Source organism: Protomyctophum parallelum (assembly GCF_964188405.1).
Source record: "Protomyctophum parallelum genome assembly, chromosome: 1".
NCBI lineage: Eukaryota > Metazoa > Chordata > Actinopteri > Myctophiformes > Myctophidae > Protomyctophum > Protomyctophum parallelum.
In genome coordinates, this window is record NC_139697.1 from 52,350,934 (window position 1) to 52,371,373 (window position 20,440).

The 20,440-nt window shown below is 42.3% G+C and overlaps 1 protein-coding gene and 1 long non-coding RNA gene across 2 annotated transcripts; both read left to right on the plus strand.

The window, feature by feature from the left end:
- Positions 1-1,526: 1,526 nt before the first annotated feature.
- On the plus strand, positions 1,527-4,372 carry LOC310875539 (putative nuclease HARBI1; the record flags this gene model as incomplete). The annotated part of the gene is made up of 2 exons (XM_083788814.1): positions 1,527-1,972; positions 3,490-4,372. The coding sequence occupies 2 exons, from the start codon at positions 1,527-1,529 to the stop codon at positions 4,370-4,372; spliced, it is 1,329 nt and encodes a 442-aa protein (XP_083644940.1).
- Positions 4,373-5,696: 1,324 nt separating this feature from the next.
- On the plus strand, positions 5,697-8,183 carry LOC310859304. The gene is made up of 4 exons (XR_014569288.1): positions 5,697-5,895; positions 6,037-6,133; positions 7,753-7,875; positions 8,066-8,183. It is a non-coding gene; the product is annotated as an uncharacterized lncRNA (long non-coding RNA).
- Positions 8,184-20,440: the final 12,257 nt, after the last annotated feature.

The window sequence follows — 20,440 nt, forward strand, 5'->3', positions numbered from 1 at the left end:
GCATGCGTGCGTGTGAACATGACCCCAACGTGACCCCGACATGACCCCTGTGTGTGCGTGCGTGCGTGCATGCGTGCGTGTGAACATGACCCCAACATGACCCCTGTGTGTGTTGCAGGCTTTTTTCACGCTCCATCCAGAGGTGTTTATTACTTCAGATTCACTGCAGCTACCCAGGGATCATCTGGATCATCACAGGATATGTATATCATCATGTATAAAAATAATCAGCAACTGATTGCTAACTGGGGACAAAATAATCATGAATACTTTGAATACATGTCTAATGCAGTGGTGGTGGAGATGGAGCAGGGAGACACAGTAGACATGAGGTTAGCTGGTCATAGTTCATACAGGCTCTATGATGAGTCCTCACGGAAGCACAACACCTTCAGTGGTTTCCTGCTCTATGCTCTGTAACACTGATGGAGAATCACTGAGTACATTTACTCACATACTCCATGCTCTGTAACACTGATGGAGACTCACTGAGTACATTTACTCACATACTCTATGCTCTGTAACACTGATGGAGAATCACTGAGTACATTTACTCACATACTCTATGCTCTGTAACACTGATGGAGACTCACTGAGTACATTTACTCACATACTCTATGCTCTGTAACACTGATGGAGAATCACTGAGTACATTTACTCACATACTCTATGCTCTGTAACACTGATGGAGACTCACTGAGTACATTTACTCACATACTCTATGCTCTGTAACACGGATGGAGACTCACTGAGTACATTTACTCACATACTCTATGCTCTGTAACACTGATGGAGACTCACTGAGTACATTTACTCACATACTCTAACCTCTGTAACACGGATGGAGACTCACTGAGTACATTTACTCACATACTCTATCCTCTGTAACACTGATGGAGACTCACTGAGTACATTTACTCACATACTCTAACCTCTGTAACACTGCTGGAAACTCACTGAGTACATTTACTCAAAATACTCTATCCTCTGTAACACTGATGGAAACTCACTGAGTACATTTACTCACATACTATATCCTCTGTAACATGCATTAACCGTTCAAGCACAATTTACTACTTTGTTTCTTCCAAAACTGCAGATCTACAAGCTCACAATGTGCTGCAATGCACCATGCTATGATCTTGTAAATCTGCTATTTGTGAAAGTTTTGACAGAAAGTGAAATAGTACATAATGAGTACTGTAGGTATCTTTTTATCACAATACTGTTGTACTTTTACAGGCCTGTATGCTGTAGCAGAGTATTTCTACATGGTGGTTATACTTACAGGTCATTGTGGATAAGGGTGCGTACACACTATTCCAACACACGCTGTACAGCGCTGGAAGTGTCATGGACGTGCTCCCAGCGTGCCTGGCTATTTGACTTCATTTCCCCTTAGGCTTTGCGGGAAGTGGGCGGTGCGCTAGAGCGGAATGCGGAAAACAACAGACTCTGCGTGTAGTTCTTTGTGTAGCTGCGGTGGGAGCGGAGCCATTTCTTGTTGCTGCGTGGAGAGTGACAAAATGGTATTGAGCTGGAGAAAGAGGGCTTTTGTCCTTGCTTTGTTGGTGGCGAGAAGAAAGAGGGAGAGGGAGAAGCGCGAGAGACTGCTTCTGGCAAGGAGATTGAGGACAATGAGGGCCGAGCAGGAGAGAGTTCGTTTGGCAGAGGAGGAGAGAGTTCGCGTGGCGGCGGAGGAGGAGAGAGCCGCCGGGGAGATTGTCCCCCAGCCCAGGAGAAGAAGGAGGCTATGGGTTGATCCCATTTTCCAACCTCGGAAACAGCTCGGGGACGGTCACCACCTTTACTGGGAGCTACGGAGGGATGAGAGTCGGTTCCACCAGGAATTCAGGATGTCTATCCCCCAGTTTGATTTCCTGCTGGCAAGAGTGACTCCAGAAATACAGAAGCAAGACACGTTCTTCAGGGAGGCTATTCCTCCGGCCGAACGTCTTGCCATCTGTTTACGGTGAGTACAGTAACTATGTTTACGATGCTTACCCACCTATTCAATTCATCGCTAGCTCTGAACCATAGCTCTAATGCGTTGGGCAACGCAATATGGACCAGAGCTAATTCATCGCTAGCTAACAAACTCCAGCCAGGTTGATTTAAATGTGTTACTGTAAACTGGAAATAACAATAGCACCAGGAATGTAAATGGATTAGAGGATGAAAGATCAGATTCTTTAATATGTGATGAGTACATAGGATATTGATGTGGAGATCATGCGGAGAGAGCACCAAACCCTTTCCAATCTATAGCTGTTCCGGCCGAGCTACACCAGGCCATTCAAAGCGCGTGCGCGCGTAACGTATACGCACACACGCATTTTTAGATCCAGTCCTATAAAGTTAAGTTAGGGCTATTTTAGAATGTGCGGGGCTCGCCTATCCGTGCGCCTGCTCACCCTGGTGCAACTGCTATCACTGCATCAATTAGAGCTTCCCAAACGCGCTGTACGTGCGCAACATTACGCACGCTTTGAAAAGCCTGGTGTAAAGCAGCGGTTCTCAAACGTGTTCATGTCATGGATCACACATTAATATGAATTTGTGCCGAGGATTCCCATGTGTAAAGATGTGTTTGTAACTTCAACATTTGTGTTTAAATGTTCCAAAAATCTACAAGCCTTGTCACAAAGCAATTAGTCCAGTAATAATGTAATTTGACCTCTAACTAATTGCGCAAAAAAAGTTGCCTGGAATTGTCTGAGGGGAAAGTGTTGAAAATGGCCTGTACAGTATAGCCACCATTGACATCCTATTATAAGGCAATATTTTCTAGATGTCCTTTTGCTTTAAGTAACATGTCACATATCAAACTAGGGGGTTTTCATGATGCTGAATCCATTCCAAGCATTAGTTTTGCATAAAACACTCATTGGGCTAAATTTGGCCATAGCAACTTGCCCAAATGTGCTGACGTCATCACATTTTGGTTGCTATGACCAAAGTTAGAGGTTGATCCTGTATTTTCCATAGATTTCCTGTACTAAATGCTTTGTGAGCTTAGTTGTAGATCGCCTCTTTTTGAATAGCCAATATAGGGTTAAAGGGGTTCAGGTGATTCTGATGCTATATAAGGTAATATAGCATCATTACAAAATGTGTTAATATAGCTTGTGTTAATATAGCTTATATTAACACAGTTTGAAAGTAAACACACTTCTCCCTTGAGAACCACCACTTTAAAAGCAGTTGTATTTGCATACAGATCCTAATCCAAACATTTGACTAGCTACTAGTCGTGGACTAGCCCATTTGCTTCTGTAATACAAACAAAAAAAAATATATCATGCAGATGCATTGTGCATAAACCGAAATATATTTAAAATAAAAGGTTTAATGTTGATTGATGATACGGGCATGGGAAAAAAAACACATTCATTCATCATTCAGTCATTTCATTCTTCTCCAGGGCCACTATTAAAGTGCCATTATGATTACACATCCTATATACGATTATTGTCCTATTTTTTTCAGATATTTTGCCACTGGGAAAGACTTCCACTCCATCTCCAAAGGCTTCCGGGTTGGCCACTCCACTGTGGCTGGCATTGTGTCCACTGTGGCAGGTGCCATCTGGGACACCATGGTTGAGGACTTCATGCCTGTGCCAAAGAAGGATGATTGGAAAGCTATATCCGATGTATTTGGTGAGAAGTGGCACTTTCCTCACTGTTTGGGTGCCATAGATGGCAAACACATTGCCATCAAGGCACCCGACAGATCTGGATCGCTCTACCATAATTACAAAGGCCACTTTTCAATTGTCCTGCTGGCTGTGGTGGATGCTCTTGGCCTGTTCCGTGTGGTGGACATAGGTGCGTATGGGGGTGGCAGTGACGGTGGAGTCCTTTCAGTGTCTCATTTTGGTCGGGCTCTGGCGGGAGGTACACTGGACCTTCCCGATGATGCCCGGCTCCAAAATGCTGAGCACCTGGGGCCACTTCCGTACGCGTTTGTGGCGGATTTGGCTTTCCCTCTGCGCCGGAACCTGCTTCGCCCATACACACGTCTGTCTCTCCACACGGACTCCCACCGCATCTACAACTACCGCCTGTCCCGTGCACGGCATGTTGTGGAGAGTGCCTTTGGTGTGCTGGCGGCGAAGTTCAGGGTGTACCGCGGAGTCATTGAGCTCCCCCCGGACCACGCTGGCAAGGTTGTGAAGGCTACCACCGTCCTCCACAACTTTATCAAATGGGGCCAGCAGGCCGCAGCCCACATGCCTCCAGTGGAGCCTCCACATGCTGCAGGGGGAGCAGTAAGGAGGCACTTGGATGGTCAAGCTGTGCAAAACACTTTCACAGAGTATTTCAACTCACCAGCCGGTGCTGTGCCGTGGCAGTATGACCGTGTGTAAGCCCCTGTGTCTTTTCAGTTTTTTTTCCTTTTCTTTCTTTCTTTTATTTATTATTATTATTTTGTCAGGAGAAGATTGTGAGTTCCGAAGAACCTGCGAGCGATGCCGTCCAGGGTCACCCATGGCGGTAAGGTCAAGGGGGAGGTTCCATTTTCTTCTTCTTTTTGTTTTTTTCCTTTTTTGTTAGGAGAAGATTGTGAGTTCCGAAGAACCTGCGAGCGATGCCGTCCAGGGTCACCCATGGCGGTAAGGTCAAGGGGGAGGTTCCATTTTCTTCTTCTTTTTTTTCCTTTTTTGTTAGGAGAAGATTGTGAGTTCCGAAGAACCTGCGAGCGATGCCGTCCAGGGTCACCCATGGCGGTAAGGTCAAGGGGGAGGTTCCATTTTCTTCTTCTTTTTGTTTTTTTCCTTTTTTGTTAGGAGAAGATTGTGAGTTCCAAAGAACCTGCGAGCGATGCCGTCCAGGGTCACCCATGGCGGTAAGGTCAAGGGGGAGGTTCCATTTTCTTCTCCATTTAATTTGTCTTCTCCTTGGATCGTCACCTTGATGTGGTGGAGAAGCTTGTGCGTTCCAATGAACCTGAGAGCTATGCCGCCTGGAGCTTTGCTCCTGGTAGGGTCACCCATGGCGGAAAGCTCAAGGGGGAGGTTCCAGACAAAGTGCGATCCAACGAACACCTCTACGGAGGACCAGACACATGCTGACTGTCCAGGGGCATCACAACAGCTGGGAATGAGGATCTGAAGGCTGCAGCAGCATTGAGCCCCTTATATTGTTGGACTCTATGCAACTGGATCCGGAGACCCATCTGTTAAGGACTGTGTGATGTGTCTGTGCACCCGTCTCCCCACGTAACGTAAACGCAAAGGTATCCTCCAGAAAAATCTACACATGATATCCATCATTTCACCCGACAGTGGCTGACCACAACAAAAGAAGACTTTTCTCCACACTGCTGTCCGGGTGTGGAACAGCCTACCAGACAATGGCCTTCAAGCCTTTAAACGCAGAGTTCATATAGACATCTCCTGACCCCCCTTCACACTGACTATATCTCCTGACCAGCCCTCACACTGACTGTTGAAGCTGCAGTGAACAGAGTTCATAGACATCACCTGACCCCCCTTCACACTGACTATATCTCCTGACCAGCCCTCACACTGACTGTTGAAGCTGCAGTGAACAGAGTTCATAGACATCACCTGACCCCCCTTCACACTGACTATATCTCCTGACCAGCCCTCACACTGACTGTTGAAGCTGCAGTGAACAGAGTTCATAGACATCTCCTGACCCCCCTTCACACTGACTATATCTCCTGACCAGCCCTCACAATGGCTGGTGAACTGCAGTGAACCGTATGAGTGGCCAATGGAAATATATTGTCTTACTTGACATTGAGCAGTGTCACCATGAGCAATGAACACATGTAGAAGCTACAGTTGAGTACACACTGTTCCACAATCACCCTAACCAACAAAAGGAATCGCTAGTGCAGTGACAGAAGAAACTATCATCCCAGGTAAGGTCCCTATTAAAGCAGTAGCACCATGTGATCATCTGTATTCTAAGTTTCCCCACTGTCATTGCTCAGTGCAAACATTGCTCACACTGTGAGCTTGTACATCTGCTGTATTTGCTTAATGTCCACCTATCCCTGCAGAATGTTGGAGTCAGCGGAGAAGCGGAGAAGTTGCAGGCCAAGCTGCTCAAAGAGGCGGCCTTCCTAGGGTCCAGACCACCTCATCTCTAGAGCAAAGGTCAGAAAACGATGTCTCTGTCTGTGTAGCTCTGTTACTGAAGATTGGATATAGTGCTGTGGTTGGACACTTGAGCAAAAACACCCCTCACTACATTTCGTACAGTACATAGCATCATGTGCAAAAGAAAAATCTGAAAATCTACATCCTAGACAATATTACATACACAGGCATGTCAATCCAAATAATAGTACCAGTAAAACAAAAAACGAAACAATATAAAGCAAACAAATTGGGTTTTAACAACAAAGTGCTGTACAGCAAACTCCTTCAAAATATGAACACATAAAACAATGTTTCCTCGTTAACTATTGGCTATTTTTCTGTGCCATTTTTAACTTACTTTCCATACAGTACAGCAGAGCTATTCTTCGCATAAAGGGGAGAAGAAAAAAAATCGTAAATTTCTTAGACCTTGTTTTTTTCAACATACCAAATAATGGTTTCATTGACAGTAAACTGTTAAACTTATAATAATAATGTCTGGTTAGCTGTCACTTAGCAAACTCACAACAACCACAGCCAAAATATACCAGCATTTGGCTAATGGGATGAGGTGATATCTCATTCTCATCCTGTCCAGAATTTAGATTAGAACATAGTTAAAGTTAGTTACTTTAGATTTTCGGACTCAAAAGCTGCAGGAAACACCCGCCATCACCATTAATGGTCTGGTTTTGGTGAATATAGAAATTATTCCTGCTAAGGATTTTTGATGGGAGGTAATTAATAAAAATAACTAGAAAGAGATGAATCTGCCTGTTTAGACACGTTTTTTATTAAATGGCTTCCAACGCAAAAACTATACATTTAATCAACTCAGTTATTTTTTTCCCTTAAAGCAGACAAGTCCAGCTTTTTCTGAAGGTCTTTTGTTGTCGCACTGTAACAGAGAATTTTCAATAAATCATTCAAAAACGAGATTGTGCCAACTAAAATTTATTTCACTGAATCACAAAGTCAAATCAAACAATAATTCTGGGGGTCCTTGAAAATAAAATAAAAAGTTGAGAACCACTGACAGAAACATAGGTTTTTCCAACAAACAGTGGTGTCAACGAACCATGTTCAACCCAGATTCGGCACAAACAAGGGACTAAATTATTTTCGCTCCTATGCCACCAAAATGTGGAACGCCCTACCAACAGTCATTAAGACATGCGAATCCCTCAACTCCTTCAAAACCGCTCTCAAAGGGCACTTACGGATGGCTACAATTCGAAACTGGCCCCTGTAAAATCTGAATCCCTAAAACACGGACGCATGGACAACAAAAGAGATGGTCGCGGCCACACAGCCAACTCGAGGTATGGCCACGGAGCCGACTTGGGGACCTTACGCAGCTCCTCCAAAGAGAAAAAACAAAAGAACGGAGCTCAACGCGATCCCCCCCCCCCCCAAGTTTGTGCTTGAAATGTACTGTAATTCTGCAAACTGTTAATAAATATTCCAATCAATCAATGGTTTGGCGGGGTGGGGTTGGTGGGGTCTTGGTCGCCAAATTGCGCCTCCATCAATGTTTTCATGATAGCCAGTCGCACTTTGGCCTGTGTGTGTGGTGTGAGTTTCTCCAGTTCGTGGCCCAAAAAATTCACAAAATGGTGTGTGGATGGTTTCAGGTCCCGTCCCTCCCTGAGCTCGTGCAGAACGCTCCTTTCAAACCTATTGGGCTCTGTCCCTGTCCCTGCAGCTGGCTCAGTCCCAGAGGTCTGCTGCTGCTGACTGGATCCTATTCAACAAAGGTTCAACCATTTATTACATTGAGCTGAAATGGTTTTGTATTGGATTACAGAACCATCGCATCAAATCTGGCTAGAGTAACACAATGTTAAAGTCATATATTACTTTGAGTTGTTTTTGTCTTGGCTTTGCACATGTTAATGACTTGTCTGACTATCTTACCACTGGCTGCAACCCCCATCTGACCAACAGAGGCTGGTGGTCTTGCTGGTCTGGTGCTGGATCCAGGTGGTGGTGGGACTGGCAGATCCAAGTCTAGAAGCCACGCAGGAGTCTCGGCTGTAGCTCTGCTTTGACAGGCCACTATGAAGTAAGATGTAATCTGTCATATAGAGCTTGAGTTTTTTGGGTTTTTTTTTGTCAATGATAATGAGTTTTCTAAATATCTTACCATTCCCAGTAGCTGATGGCAGCACAGCAGTCTGAACAGCCGCACTGAGTGGTGGCGGTGGCCTCTCCACAGTGGACAATGTGGTCGAGCAGACCACACTGGACGACATCCCTTTCCCTCTCCCTTTCCCTTTCCCTCTCCCTCTCCCTCTCCCTCTTGTAGGTATGCTGCCTCTGGCAGCTGGGCTGGTCTGACTGGCCGCTGTGAAGTAAGAATTTATCATAATATGATGTACACCTTGAATTGTTATTGTGTTTGATTTGTAAATGTCAATGACTTGTCTGTACCACATTCAGCAGGCTGTGGAGCACGCTCCCTGGCTGGCGCTGACAGGATGTAGTCAGTGGGCTCGTCCTCTATTGGGTAATGTTGCAAACATGTCATTAGACCTTTTCTATTGGGTTTGTAAACGCTAAAGCTACATTTTGGATACATTGGTGGAATCTTTTTTGCTATGTTGATTGTGTGAAAGGTTTGCATTTGAGACCTCTTTCTGTAAATGGGGAGATGATTCTTGGTTCTCTAGCAACAGAGGAACTTTAACTCTCAAATGTTTGGAGTTCCGTCATGGCTATGTTACTGCACAACCTAAAACTCTAGCAAAGTGTAATTTAGTTTGGATATGTCATCACAATATGTTACCTGGTAGATTCAGGTATTCAAGCTCAATGACCTGTTCATCCCCCAGGTCAAACGCAGCTCCTTGGTGGTGGTGATGAGTGGGCTCTGAAATTGTATGTTGCCGATTAGTCTAAAGTAAGGTTTCATGTGTTACCATGTAGAGCGTCTGAGGAGCTGCTGCTGGCTTCCTTCTATGAAGTAAGGTTCAAACATTTTTTTGTATTTGTTCTAGTAAACGGTAGTTCTGATTAATATGCATATCTTAATCTTACCCCTTTCAACAGCAAAATGGTCCTGCCTGGAGCCTTGTGAAAGCTGAGTGTCATCTATTAAGTAAGAGTCAACATGTTAGTGTGTATAGCGTTATGGCTTGATGTTGACATTGTATATAGTTAAGTCTTCCTATTACTAATATGCATCATTAATTCTGTCACCATAGTAGGGGTGGGATCTGGACCGGTGGAGCTGCACACTTCTTTCTATGAAGTTATTTTCAAACATATATTGAGTCCAACATGGATTGGTGGTGTGCTTGTAAACGGTTATGATTAACATGCATTTATTACCTCTTTCAGCAGAAGACACCGGGCCATGCAGCTGATATGGCCCTAATGGCAGCAGTCTGTTGACTATTAGCAAATGGGAAAGAAATGGGTGGTTAAGAGTTTCTAAGTTACAAAAGCATGGTGTACCCATTAAAAAAAACACATTTCCGCAAATGTCGACATTGATAAGGTAAAATCAGGGCTATTAAAAGTGTACAGATGTGTGGAACTCAATCAGTATCATACTGTAGGATTAGTTCCTGTCCAGACCTTACAAAGGTCTTCAGGAATTTCAAGTGCACAATACTGCATGTTAACTTTAAATTCTCCAGCTCAGAAAAGAAACACCATGGTGGTAGGCTCAGGATGTTGGAGATGAGGGGATGCTACTGGTTTTGATAGAACTGTCTTATGTCAAAATCACATCCGCAGGGTGAATGTCTGCATGTAGAGCAGGGGTTACCACACTTCAAAATGACCAGCTCAACACGATCTACCCACCCAAAACATGACCTATCTTTATTATATTTATATTACATATATTTCTTCTAATAAAATATGTACTTTGATGTGCAACACTGTTGAAAAGAAAGTATTGGATGGTGGGTTTGAGCTTACTTAGCTAATCATTTTAATGTCAATCAATGAAGACACCTTAATTCAAGTAGCACATTCCAAAATATATATTATGAAGGCCTTTATAGTTGAAATATTTTAAGGTTTACCGTCCTGAGCAGCCTTTGATCTACTGGTAGATTGCGATCTACATTTTGGGCACTCCTGGTGTAAAAGAGTGGGTTTTTTTCCCATCTTTTTAGTTCTTGTTTCCAGTGTAATTGGTGTGCATATTGTTTTTGCACAGAGAAAATAAGGGAATGTTGAAAACATGAAGATATTTTATTGTATGTGCAAGGACAAATAATGGACCAGAGGGACTTCCATATGCAAGCATATGGACTGAATAGAAAAGCAAAACACTGTAATGTGTCATGCATTTATCTGTTCTATTTCCAAATAAAAATGTGAATTACTAAAAGAAAACAGTTCAAAATATGTGTTAAGTGTTTCATTTCTTGACACTCATAAGTAATATGCATCTTATTCTTACCACGGACAGCGTGATGGCTGGGACCTGCTGTGGCTTCCTGCTGATTCTGACTTTCATCTGAGAAAAGTTCCAAACATATTTTCTTGTGTACAATGCTTTAAGGGTTAGTGTTGAATTTGGAAACAGTCATGAGTGATATGCATTATTACCTGCACGTTCAGTAATTGCAGGTACCGGCAAGTGCTCCTGGCTGCTGTGCTGCGGATTGTTTTCTATGAAGGTTGAAAGAGTTATTGTAGAACTTTGGCCTGGTGTCTGCCACCTTTGGAAACAGCCCCAATAATAATTCTCTTACCAGTTGGAGATGGGTAGTTGGAGTCAGTTTTTCTCTCTTTCACGTGGGGCTCCAGAAATAACATGATGTCATAGAGGGCCCATTTGTGGGTGTCCCTCCCTTCACTGCCACTTTTTTTCTCCCGGAGGTTTTTCCTTGCCCTCATGAACTGAGCCCGGAGGTTGTTCCACTTTTCTCTGCACGTTTGTGCTGAAGTATAACAAATGGACACACAGGAAATGAGCTTTGTTGGGGCCTTTTTATAGATATGTACACTACACGCTGTTTACTCTGTATCAACAGGAATACAAGCAGAGTGGGCACCTTGATCAATATATAGGCTATTTTGTCAAATTCAGAAGAAGAAAATATCTATATATTAGGAAGATTACCTTAAGTAATGTAAAGGGTACATGACTTGGACATAGCCTAACTTGTACATCATTATCATCCTATATATATGATATATTATATGTATTATTATTTGCCCATTCTTCTGGTTAAATGGTATGGATGGATTTAATTTCTTTCTGATTCTATTAGATTTGAGACTCTCTTTATTTGTGGAAGAGCCATACGTGTAGGCATGGAGATGTCCTTAACAAAATACTTAAATCCTATATGAATAATGAATTATATTTGTGTCATTATATAGGCTACATACATTATGTAGCCTATAGTTTATTTGTTCATTCATTGTTCATCATCTGCGGTGATACAACAGCGGCATTGAAACAGCCAAGTGTTCTATCACGCGTGTAGGTAGGCTACAGGCCTAATGATATATGACAAAACTATTTTGAACTTTTCTTTAGGTCTATTGCGGGATTTTCCATGACACAAGCCTCCAATGAAGAATATCAATAACATTGTGTATTTCCACTATGTATGTCGCCAAATGCTAGAAATATTACACCTTATGAAGTTATGTATGCACTTCACTTCTATTTTGGAACAAATAGCAGAGGTGCCCACACTCTTGCTTGGTGCTCACCTATATATTCTATTACCCATATACGTGTAACGTTAGGCTCCATTTATCCTATATTTGACTTACCATCCACACCTAGGCAGACACCCATAGTGCGATATATAGCGTCGCGTTTTATTTTGTCATGATAGCCTGGGTCTTGTTTGACATATAGAGCGGGGTACTGGCTTGCCAAATGAATCAACCGTTCACTGAAAGACGCCATCCTCTTCTGAACAAACAAACCAACACACAGATCAGTGCTTAAATCTGGTACTGATTGTATAAATGACTGGAGACAGCCGTGCGTAATTTCATCATCATCATCATCATAACCTTTATTTAAGCGTGGAGTACAATTGAGGGGCAGGCCCTCATTTTCAATGTAGCCGAAATACAAAACACAACATTCAATACAGCAATATAAAATATATGAAATGGAAAACAGAAAGTATTCAAAAGTGAAAGAACTATAATAGATAGATGAGAATTAATCAAACCAGTTACATTGTTGAACAAAGGTGCTAGAAATCATTTCCCTGAATGTACCTATAGGGAAGGTATTTTTAGGGACTGCGATATCTTATTTGAGGTCTCCAAGTTGCGCACGGGTGACAGCTGTCACTCTCCAGTCGACTTTTCTGCGGAACTCTGGAGACTACAACTAAACTCCGCCTATTGGGATACAAAACAGCCCTTCTCTCCTATTTGTTGGTGGTCAAACCCCACCCTCTGTGCTGTGTGCATCACAGTGCATGTTGTGTGGAAGTAGCGCCTACAAGCAGCTGTACAGCAATTTCACGTGTTGCGACTGCCCCCCACACCCACACACAACACAAAGTTGTGTCCAACCACGTGACTCCCATCAGGAATGCATTGGAGCGGCCATGACACTTACAGATGCTGTACAGCGCTGGATCCAAATTGCTGGAAAGGTGTGTAGGCACCCTAAGAGTATAAACGTCTAATATTGTAACTTTTACTTTTACTCCAGTACAAATGTGAGTACTTCTTCCTCCACTGGTCCTGCTAGCATTACATTAAAGGGACACTTCACCCCTTTTGTAACCAGATCTTATTGACATCACGGACACTTTGAAATACTAAAATATCTAAAAACACATTTTATTAATTATCACCCACATAAAACCCCCCAGGAAAATGTTTCTTGTCTCCCAAACATAATTAAAATAAAGATCTGGTTATATGGTAATAAAATAAGTGTCCCTTTAACTCATTTACCTCCAACACTGCCATCTAGTGGTTGAAAAGGAACTCACAGATCGCCAGCCGTTCACTTCAACATTAGAGTGTCTTAATTTGAAAAGCGGTTTTAGCAGGAAACTGAGAGACAGGAAGTGAAAAACCGCTAAGATGTCCCGCGAATGTTTTTGAATGTAATACCAAACGAGTGACCCATTTACCAACACCCCCCTCCCCCTAAAGTAACCTATGTAAATTATGCTTAAACGGTTAAACCTAACCTTATTCCTAACCTTAACCTCAGTAAAACTATGTGTAAACCTAACCTTATTCCTAACCTTAACCTCAGTAAAACTATTATAAACACAAGGCCAAAGTGTACAATGCCAAGCCAGGGTGGAATGACCATGTACAAGAGCTCCATCTAGAGGCTAGAAATGCTTTTAAAAAATGGGCCGAGGCAGGAAAAGAGAGACCTGGACCCCTGTTTGAAATGAAAAAACGCACCAACACTGACTTTAAATGTGCCCTTCGTTTCATCAAAAGGAATGAAAACACAATGAGGTCAGATTCTCTGGCTAAGAAGCTGCAAAAGAATAACGTAAATGACTTCTGGAAGGAAATAAGAAATATAAATAATTGTAAAACATGTCTCCCATCTAATATAGATGGGGTAAGTGGCTCTGATGCAATTTCACAGTTATGGCAGAAACAATATTCAGAACTGTTCAACTGTGTGAAAAGTAATCAGTTCGTAGTGGATAATGCAGAGTTGAATGATGACGTCATTGTCACTCCTGGGGAGATTTATGAAACTGTTCTGAAGCTGGGTGACAACAAGGCCTGTGGCCCTGACAATCTAACAGCTGAACATCTTACATGTGGCCCTGACAATCTAACAGCTGAACATCTTACATGTGGCCCTGACAATCTAACAGCTGAACATCTTACATGTGGCCCTGACAACCTAACAGCTGAACATCTTAAATGTGGCCCTGACAACCTAACAGCTGAACATCTTAAATGTGGCCCTGACAACCTAACAGCTGAACATCTTACATGTGCCGGTGAGAAACTGTGTCCTATAATTGCAATGTGCTTTACAGGCTTCTTTGTTCACGGGATTTTACCTAAATCTATGCTCTCTGTGGTGTTAGTGCCAGTCATCAAAGACAAAGTAGGCAAGCTGAGCAGCTCAGATAACTATAGGCCCATTGCCCTGGCCAGCGTCTTGTCCAAAGTTTTGGAAACAATTATTCTTAGTAGACTTGAGGAATACATTGTGTCTACAGATAACCCATTTGGATTTAAACGTAAGCATGGCACAGACATGTGTATTTTTGCACTTACATAAATTTTAGATAAATACAATGGACACAATTCCACTATGTTTATGTGTTTTATTGGTGCATTGAGAGCTTTTGATCGCATTAATCATGAGAAACTTTTTTATAAATTATCGCAAAGAGGGGTCCTTAACTTCCTAGTCAGAATCCTAGTCTTCTGGTATGCTCACCAGACGATGAGGGTTAAATGGGGAAGGTCAACCTCTGCTCCTTTTGGGGTAAACAATGGCATCAGGCAGAGCAGGATTTTATCCCCTTTTCTCTTCAATGTCTATATGGATGATTTATCCACGTAATTAAATGCTTGTGGTAGGGTTGGAAACCTGCTAATTAATCACCTCATGTACGCTGATGATTTGGTCATCTTTAGTCCTTATAGTGCTGGCCTTCAACAGCTGCTGAGTGCATGCTCACAATACGGTGCTGACTTTGATATCAAATATAATGCAAAAAAGAGCAAGATCATGATTGTCCGTAGCAGGGAAGACAGATATTTAACCTTTCCTGACTTCTATCTCTCTGGCTCTGTCCTTAGTGTCTGCAGTGAGATTAAATATTTGGGCCACATCATCTCGGATGACCTCTCTGATGACAAGGATATATTTAGACAGCGTCGGATGCTGTATGCACAAGGAAACATGCTGTGTAGAAAATTTAGCATGTGCTCAGTACCAGTGAAGACCTCACTTTTTAAATCCTTATGTACACCCCTGTACACCGCCCACCTGTGGTGCCGCTACAAGCAGGCCAGTATAAGACGATTGACAGTGGCATACAATGACTGTATGAGGCTGCTTCTGAGAGCTCCAAGAAACTCCAGTGCAAGCCAAATGTTTGTCATTGTTGGGGTTCCCACCTGCTCTGCTGTGCTACGAAATCTTATGTACAAATTCATGTGTAGGGTATCTGAGTTAGTAAATGACATCATTAATGTCATGACTAACACAATACGTAGTTCTGTCAGGTTCTCCTCCAGACTATGGAACCATTGGCGAACTTGTCTGTATGTTCGAAACTGAATATTATTGAACTATTTTTATTGCATAATATTTCTTTCTATTTTGTATTATTCTTTTTATCTATTGTGTTGTTGTACTGTACTGCGATATGGATTCCCCTGAGTCTGCAATAAAGAATCAATCAATCAATCAATTAAAGGTATGACCTCAAACCTCAAACCTGCTACGCGCCTGCGAGAAGATCAAAAAGGGAAGTAATTTGTGACGGGTGTGGCTTATGTACGCTGACTACTGCGCTCCACGCCCACCGTCATCATGTCACACTCGTGACTTTGTTGTTATTATTTACTCTACCTGCACGTACGTGAGACGGATATCATCCAGTGTTAAGCACTGCAGTAAGGATGAAATAGAACCCTCCTCACAGCTCTCCGACCAGTTAACTGCAGTCAGGCTCCATTTAAAGTAGTAACACCTCCCCTTTGTCTTGGAGTGGTGAAAACCCTCCTCACAGCTCTCCTCCAGTTAACTGCAGTCAGGCTCCATTTAAAGTAGTAACACCTCCCCTTTGTCTTGGAGTGGTGAAAACCCTCCTCACAGCTCTCCTCCAGTTAACTGCAGTCAGGCTCCATTTAAAGTAGTAACACCTCCCCTTTGTCTTGGAGTGGTGAAAACCCTCCTCACAGCTCTCCTCCAGTTAACTGCAGTCAGGCTCCATTTAAAGTAGTAACACCTCCCCTTTGTCTTGGAGTGGTGAAAACCCTCCTCACAGCTCTCCTCCAGTTAACTGCAGTCAGGCTCCATTTAAAGTAGTAACACCTCCCCTTTGTCTTGGAGTGGTGAAAACCCTCCTCACAGCTCTCCTCCAGTTAACTGCAGTCAGGCTCCATTTCAATGTGAAAGGCTCATAAAACACATAGATGATGATGGGCCATCATCAGAGATATGACACAAGTTTCAATGTGCTTTTCTTTGACGAAAAAAAAAAACACAAAGCCAGAGATGTCAGCAGTTGATTTCCAATCAAGTTATTCACTGTGTAATATAATTGTAAACTATATATAAAAAAGGCTTAGCCCTATGTGAATGAAATTATGATGATTATTGGACATTAAACGTCTTTCATCTTCACATGCCAAATTCACAATTGGACAATTTTCTATAGCAATGTAGTCATTTTAACAGTAGGCTAGTAACCTAACTGTATGGACATATATTGTTCATGTTTTGTATAGACAAGTGTATCTACAATATTTAATGTCAAGACAATTGCTTTGATTTAACTGTGGATTTATTTTTCAAGATTTATTCTGTTATAGACAATCTTTAAGCTGACAACACATCATATCACAATGCGTTCTGAAATTGTAGATCGGTTAAATGATTAATTCACAAAGCTCAAATACATCAATATACAAATATACTATGTAATATACAGCAAGTCTGCAGGTTAAATTACAGTGAAACAAGGAATAAGATTGAGAATTAAATTGAATATTGTTTATTTCTATCTGCAGCATAATGTTGGTGTGACATGTTCCACAAAAGCAATATAGTACGTATCACACTAATAAAACATGTAGGGTCAGATGTAATGAAGCAGAAATATATAATGTAGATAGTGATGAAATGAGGGTAAAACCCCAACAAAAAGTCACCACCATACTAATTAGTACATTTAATGACTGGTCAACAACCCATCTGGATACAAGAATGTGTAAATTGGGGGATACTTGGAGACAATGACAGTTAAAGTGTGTAGATTATACTGAGAGGGCCATCTGCATTTAAACTGTATAAATTGATTGCAACAAGCTGGTGTTAAATTATATTTATAAGACAAAACGTAACCGAAACCCCGATGACCTTGGGATACATCACTGAGGATACGTCCCAGGTGCATCCATTTATGTATGTATTTTGTTATAGTTATTCTATTTTTAGTGACTGATAGGAATAGACTAAGTGACAACCAGGAATAGTCTGGTGACCACCAGAGAGACGGGTGGCAGCCGGAAATTAGACGGCACCCGGGAGCAGTAGCCTATGGGTTAGCGCCCCACCCTGTGTCTTCCGTGAGGAAGAAGCCCAACAAACCCACGGTGAGGCCTTTAGGAGGGCCATTCAAGCCTCAAGCGGAGCCTGCGGCACCACCAAGGGCAAGGTGGAGCCTGCGGAACCGTTGCGGCTTGAGAATCCACCATTCCTGAATAAAGTGCCTGGTGCTGGGAGTCTGGTACAACGCAGAGGGCCTGACCTGGTGAGAGCAGGAGTGGACCTGGTGAGACGTAGGAGGGGCCCGGACAGGTGTCAACCCACAGAGCCTAGTCCTTCCATGTGCCAGAATGGTACCTCCCAGTCCCGAGAGAGTAGTTCAGGAGGAACAGATTGTGTGGCCCCCTAATGGGACTTATCGAGGGTAGCTACTGGGACGTAAGTCGGGACTTGATCACTCCCGGCTGGGTCACCTGAGTGAGGGGTATGATGTTGCGAGACCCGAAACCCCGATGACCTTGGGATACATCACTGAGGATACGTCCCAGGTGCATCCATTTATGTATGTATTTTGTTATATTATAATCTGTACACTAAAACCAGCTAAGTGGCCTTGTTGTTAGAGTGTCCGCCCTGAGACAGGGAGGTCGGGGTTCGATCCCAGTGCCTCCCTGCTTGGCACTCAGCGTCAAGGGTTGGATATGGGGTAAGTCCCTGTGACATACTAGCATCATGTCCAGGGGGTGTACTTGTACATCAAGCTACAGAAACAGCGTATATGACGGAGCATTCCGTATACACATAGGCCTACTCGTCCTCTAGAATTTAGCTTTAGTTATTCTGTTCACGTTAAAAAGAGTTATGTTTCATGTGTGTGTGCTCATGAACTTTTTCAGTTGCTTGAAATACCTTTGGTTGGCCCAGAAATGTAATTACATTTACTGGTTGAAGCCATAAAAAAATATTACAGCGATCACGACATAAGCACGCACGTAACTGCGAGCACATAACTGCGACAGTTGGATTGTATATGATGGAATACTCAGAAGCAGTTAATTTGTTAAAAGACCACGTATCGTCATACACTCGTCCTCTATAATGACGCTTTAGTTAAAGGCTACTGTTCACGCTAAACAGAGTTATATGTTTATATCTGTCCGTAACCAGTGTATACAACCTTGTGAACTTCTAAATAATTTGATGGACTAAAAGCTTCTCCACACACTTTACAATGAATTTCTCTCTGAATGTGAAGGATCTGGTGTATTTTGGACATTATGGGGAAGTGTAGAATAAAGCTAAATGAAAAGCATATGAGCCGAAATGTTTAATGTGTAATCCTGTTGCAAACTTGCAATCAATCCAATCATAGACCTTCATGTTCAGTTTCTACAAGAACATGGAGCCCATTATTAAATGGAACCCATGTTCTCATAGAAACTGAATTTGAACAGGATTGCTTCTTCCAAGTGTGGCCTAAAAATAGAATGTGTGTCTATACAAGTGTGAACAAAGTTAATCTAAATCTAATTTACAGAAAATCTGCAGGTCAAATGACAGTAAAACAAAGAATATGGTTGAGAATGAAATTGAATATCGAGACCTTTATTTATATCTGACATGTTCAGTATACAGTATAAAAGCAGTATCATAATAACGAAGCAGAAATAAATCATGGTCGTCAGAAACAATGTAGATGGATTGATGCAATGGGTGAAAAAAGAGGCTCCTCTAACAGACTCCAAGACAAAGTCACCACCATACTTTTAGGTGTTAATAATTTATCTAAAAAATATATATAAAAGACCCAGTGAATAAAAAATACCACACAAAAGAACAGGCCATTTAAACAGTATACAACTTTAATTGTAATTAAAAATGTAAAAAAGAAATAGAAAGAAAAGATAATCATACAACATTTTTACGTGGATGTGCAAAGCTCTTATAATAATATAAACACTAGGGTTTCTCTCCAGTGTGAATTACCCGGTGGCTTTTAAGGTTGGACAATTGAGAGAAGTGTCGTCCACACTGATCACATCCATAGGGTTTTTCTCCAGTGTGAATTCTCTGGTGTTTTTTAAGGCTGGACATTAGAGAGAAGTGTTGTCCACACTGATCACATCCATAGGGTTTCTCTCCAGTGTGGATTCTATGGTGTTTTTTAAGGTTGGACATTTCAGAGAAGTGTCGTCCACAATGATCACATCCATAGGGTTTTTCTCCAGTGTGAATTCTCTGGTGGCTTTTAAGGCTGGACATTTCAGAGAAGTGTTGTCCACACTGATCACATCCATAGGGTTTCTCTCCAGTGTGGATTATATGATGTTTTTTAAGGCTGGACATTAGAGAGAAGTGTTGTCCACACTGATCACATCCATAGGGTTTCTCTCCAGTGTGAATTATCTTGTGTGTTGTAAGGTTGGACATTGTAGAGAAGTGTTGTCCACACTGATCACATCCATAGGGTTTTTCTCCAGTGTGGATTTTCTGGTGTCTTTTAAGGTTGGCTATTTGAGAGAAGTGTTGTCCACACTGATCACATCCATAGGGTTTCTCTCCAGTGTGAATTCTATGATGTTTTTTAAGGCTGGACATTTGAGAGAAGTGTTGTCCACATTGATCACATCCATGCGGTGTTTCTCCAGTGTGGATTCTCTGGTGTGTTTTATGGTGGGCCAATTGAGAGAAGTGTTGTCCACACTGATCACACCCATAGGGTTTCTCTCCAGTGTGAATTCTTGCGTGTGTTTCAAGGTGGGCTAACCGAGAGAAGTGTTGTCCACACTGATCACATCCATAGGGTTTCTCTCCAGTGTGAATTCTCTGGTGGCTTTTAAGGCTGGACATTTCAGAGAAGTGTTGTCCACACTGATCACATCCATAGGGTTTTTCTCCAGTGTGGATTCTATGGTGTTTTTTAAGGCTGGACATTAGAGAGAAGTGTTGTCCACATTGATCACATCCATATGGTTTCTCTCCAGTGTGAATTCTCTGGTGGCGTTTAAGGCTGGAGATTGTAGAGAAGTGTTGTCCACACTGATCACAGCAATGGTGTTTTTTCTTTGTCACGCTTCTTTGTTCATTCACCTCTGGTAGGTCAGGGCAGTCAGACTGATGATGAGACACTGGATTGGAAACAAATACAACATAAA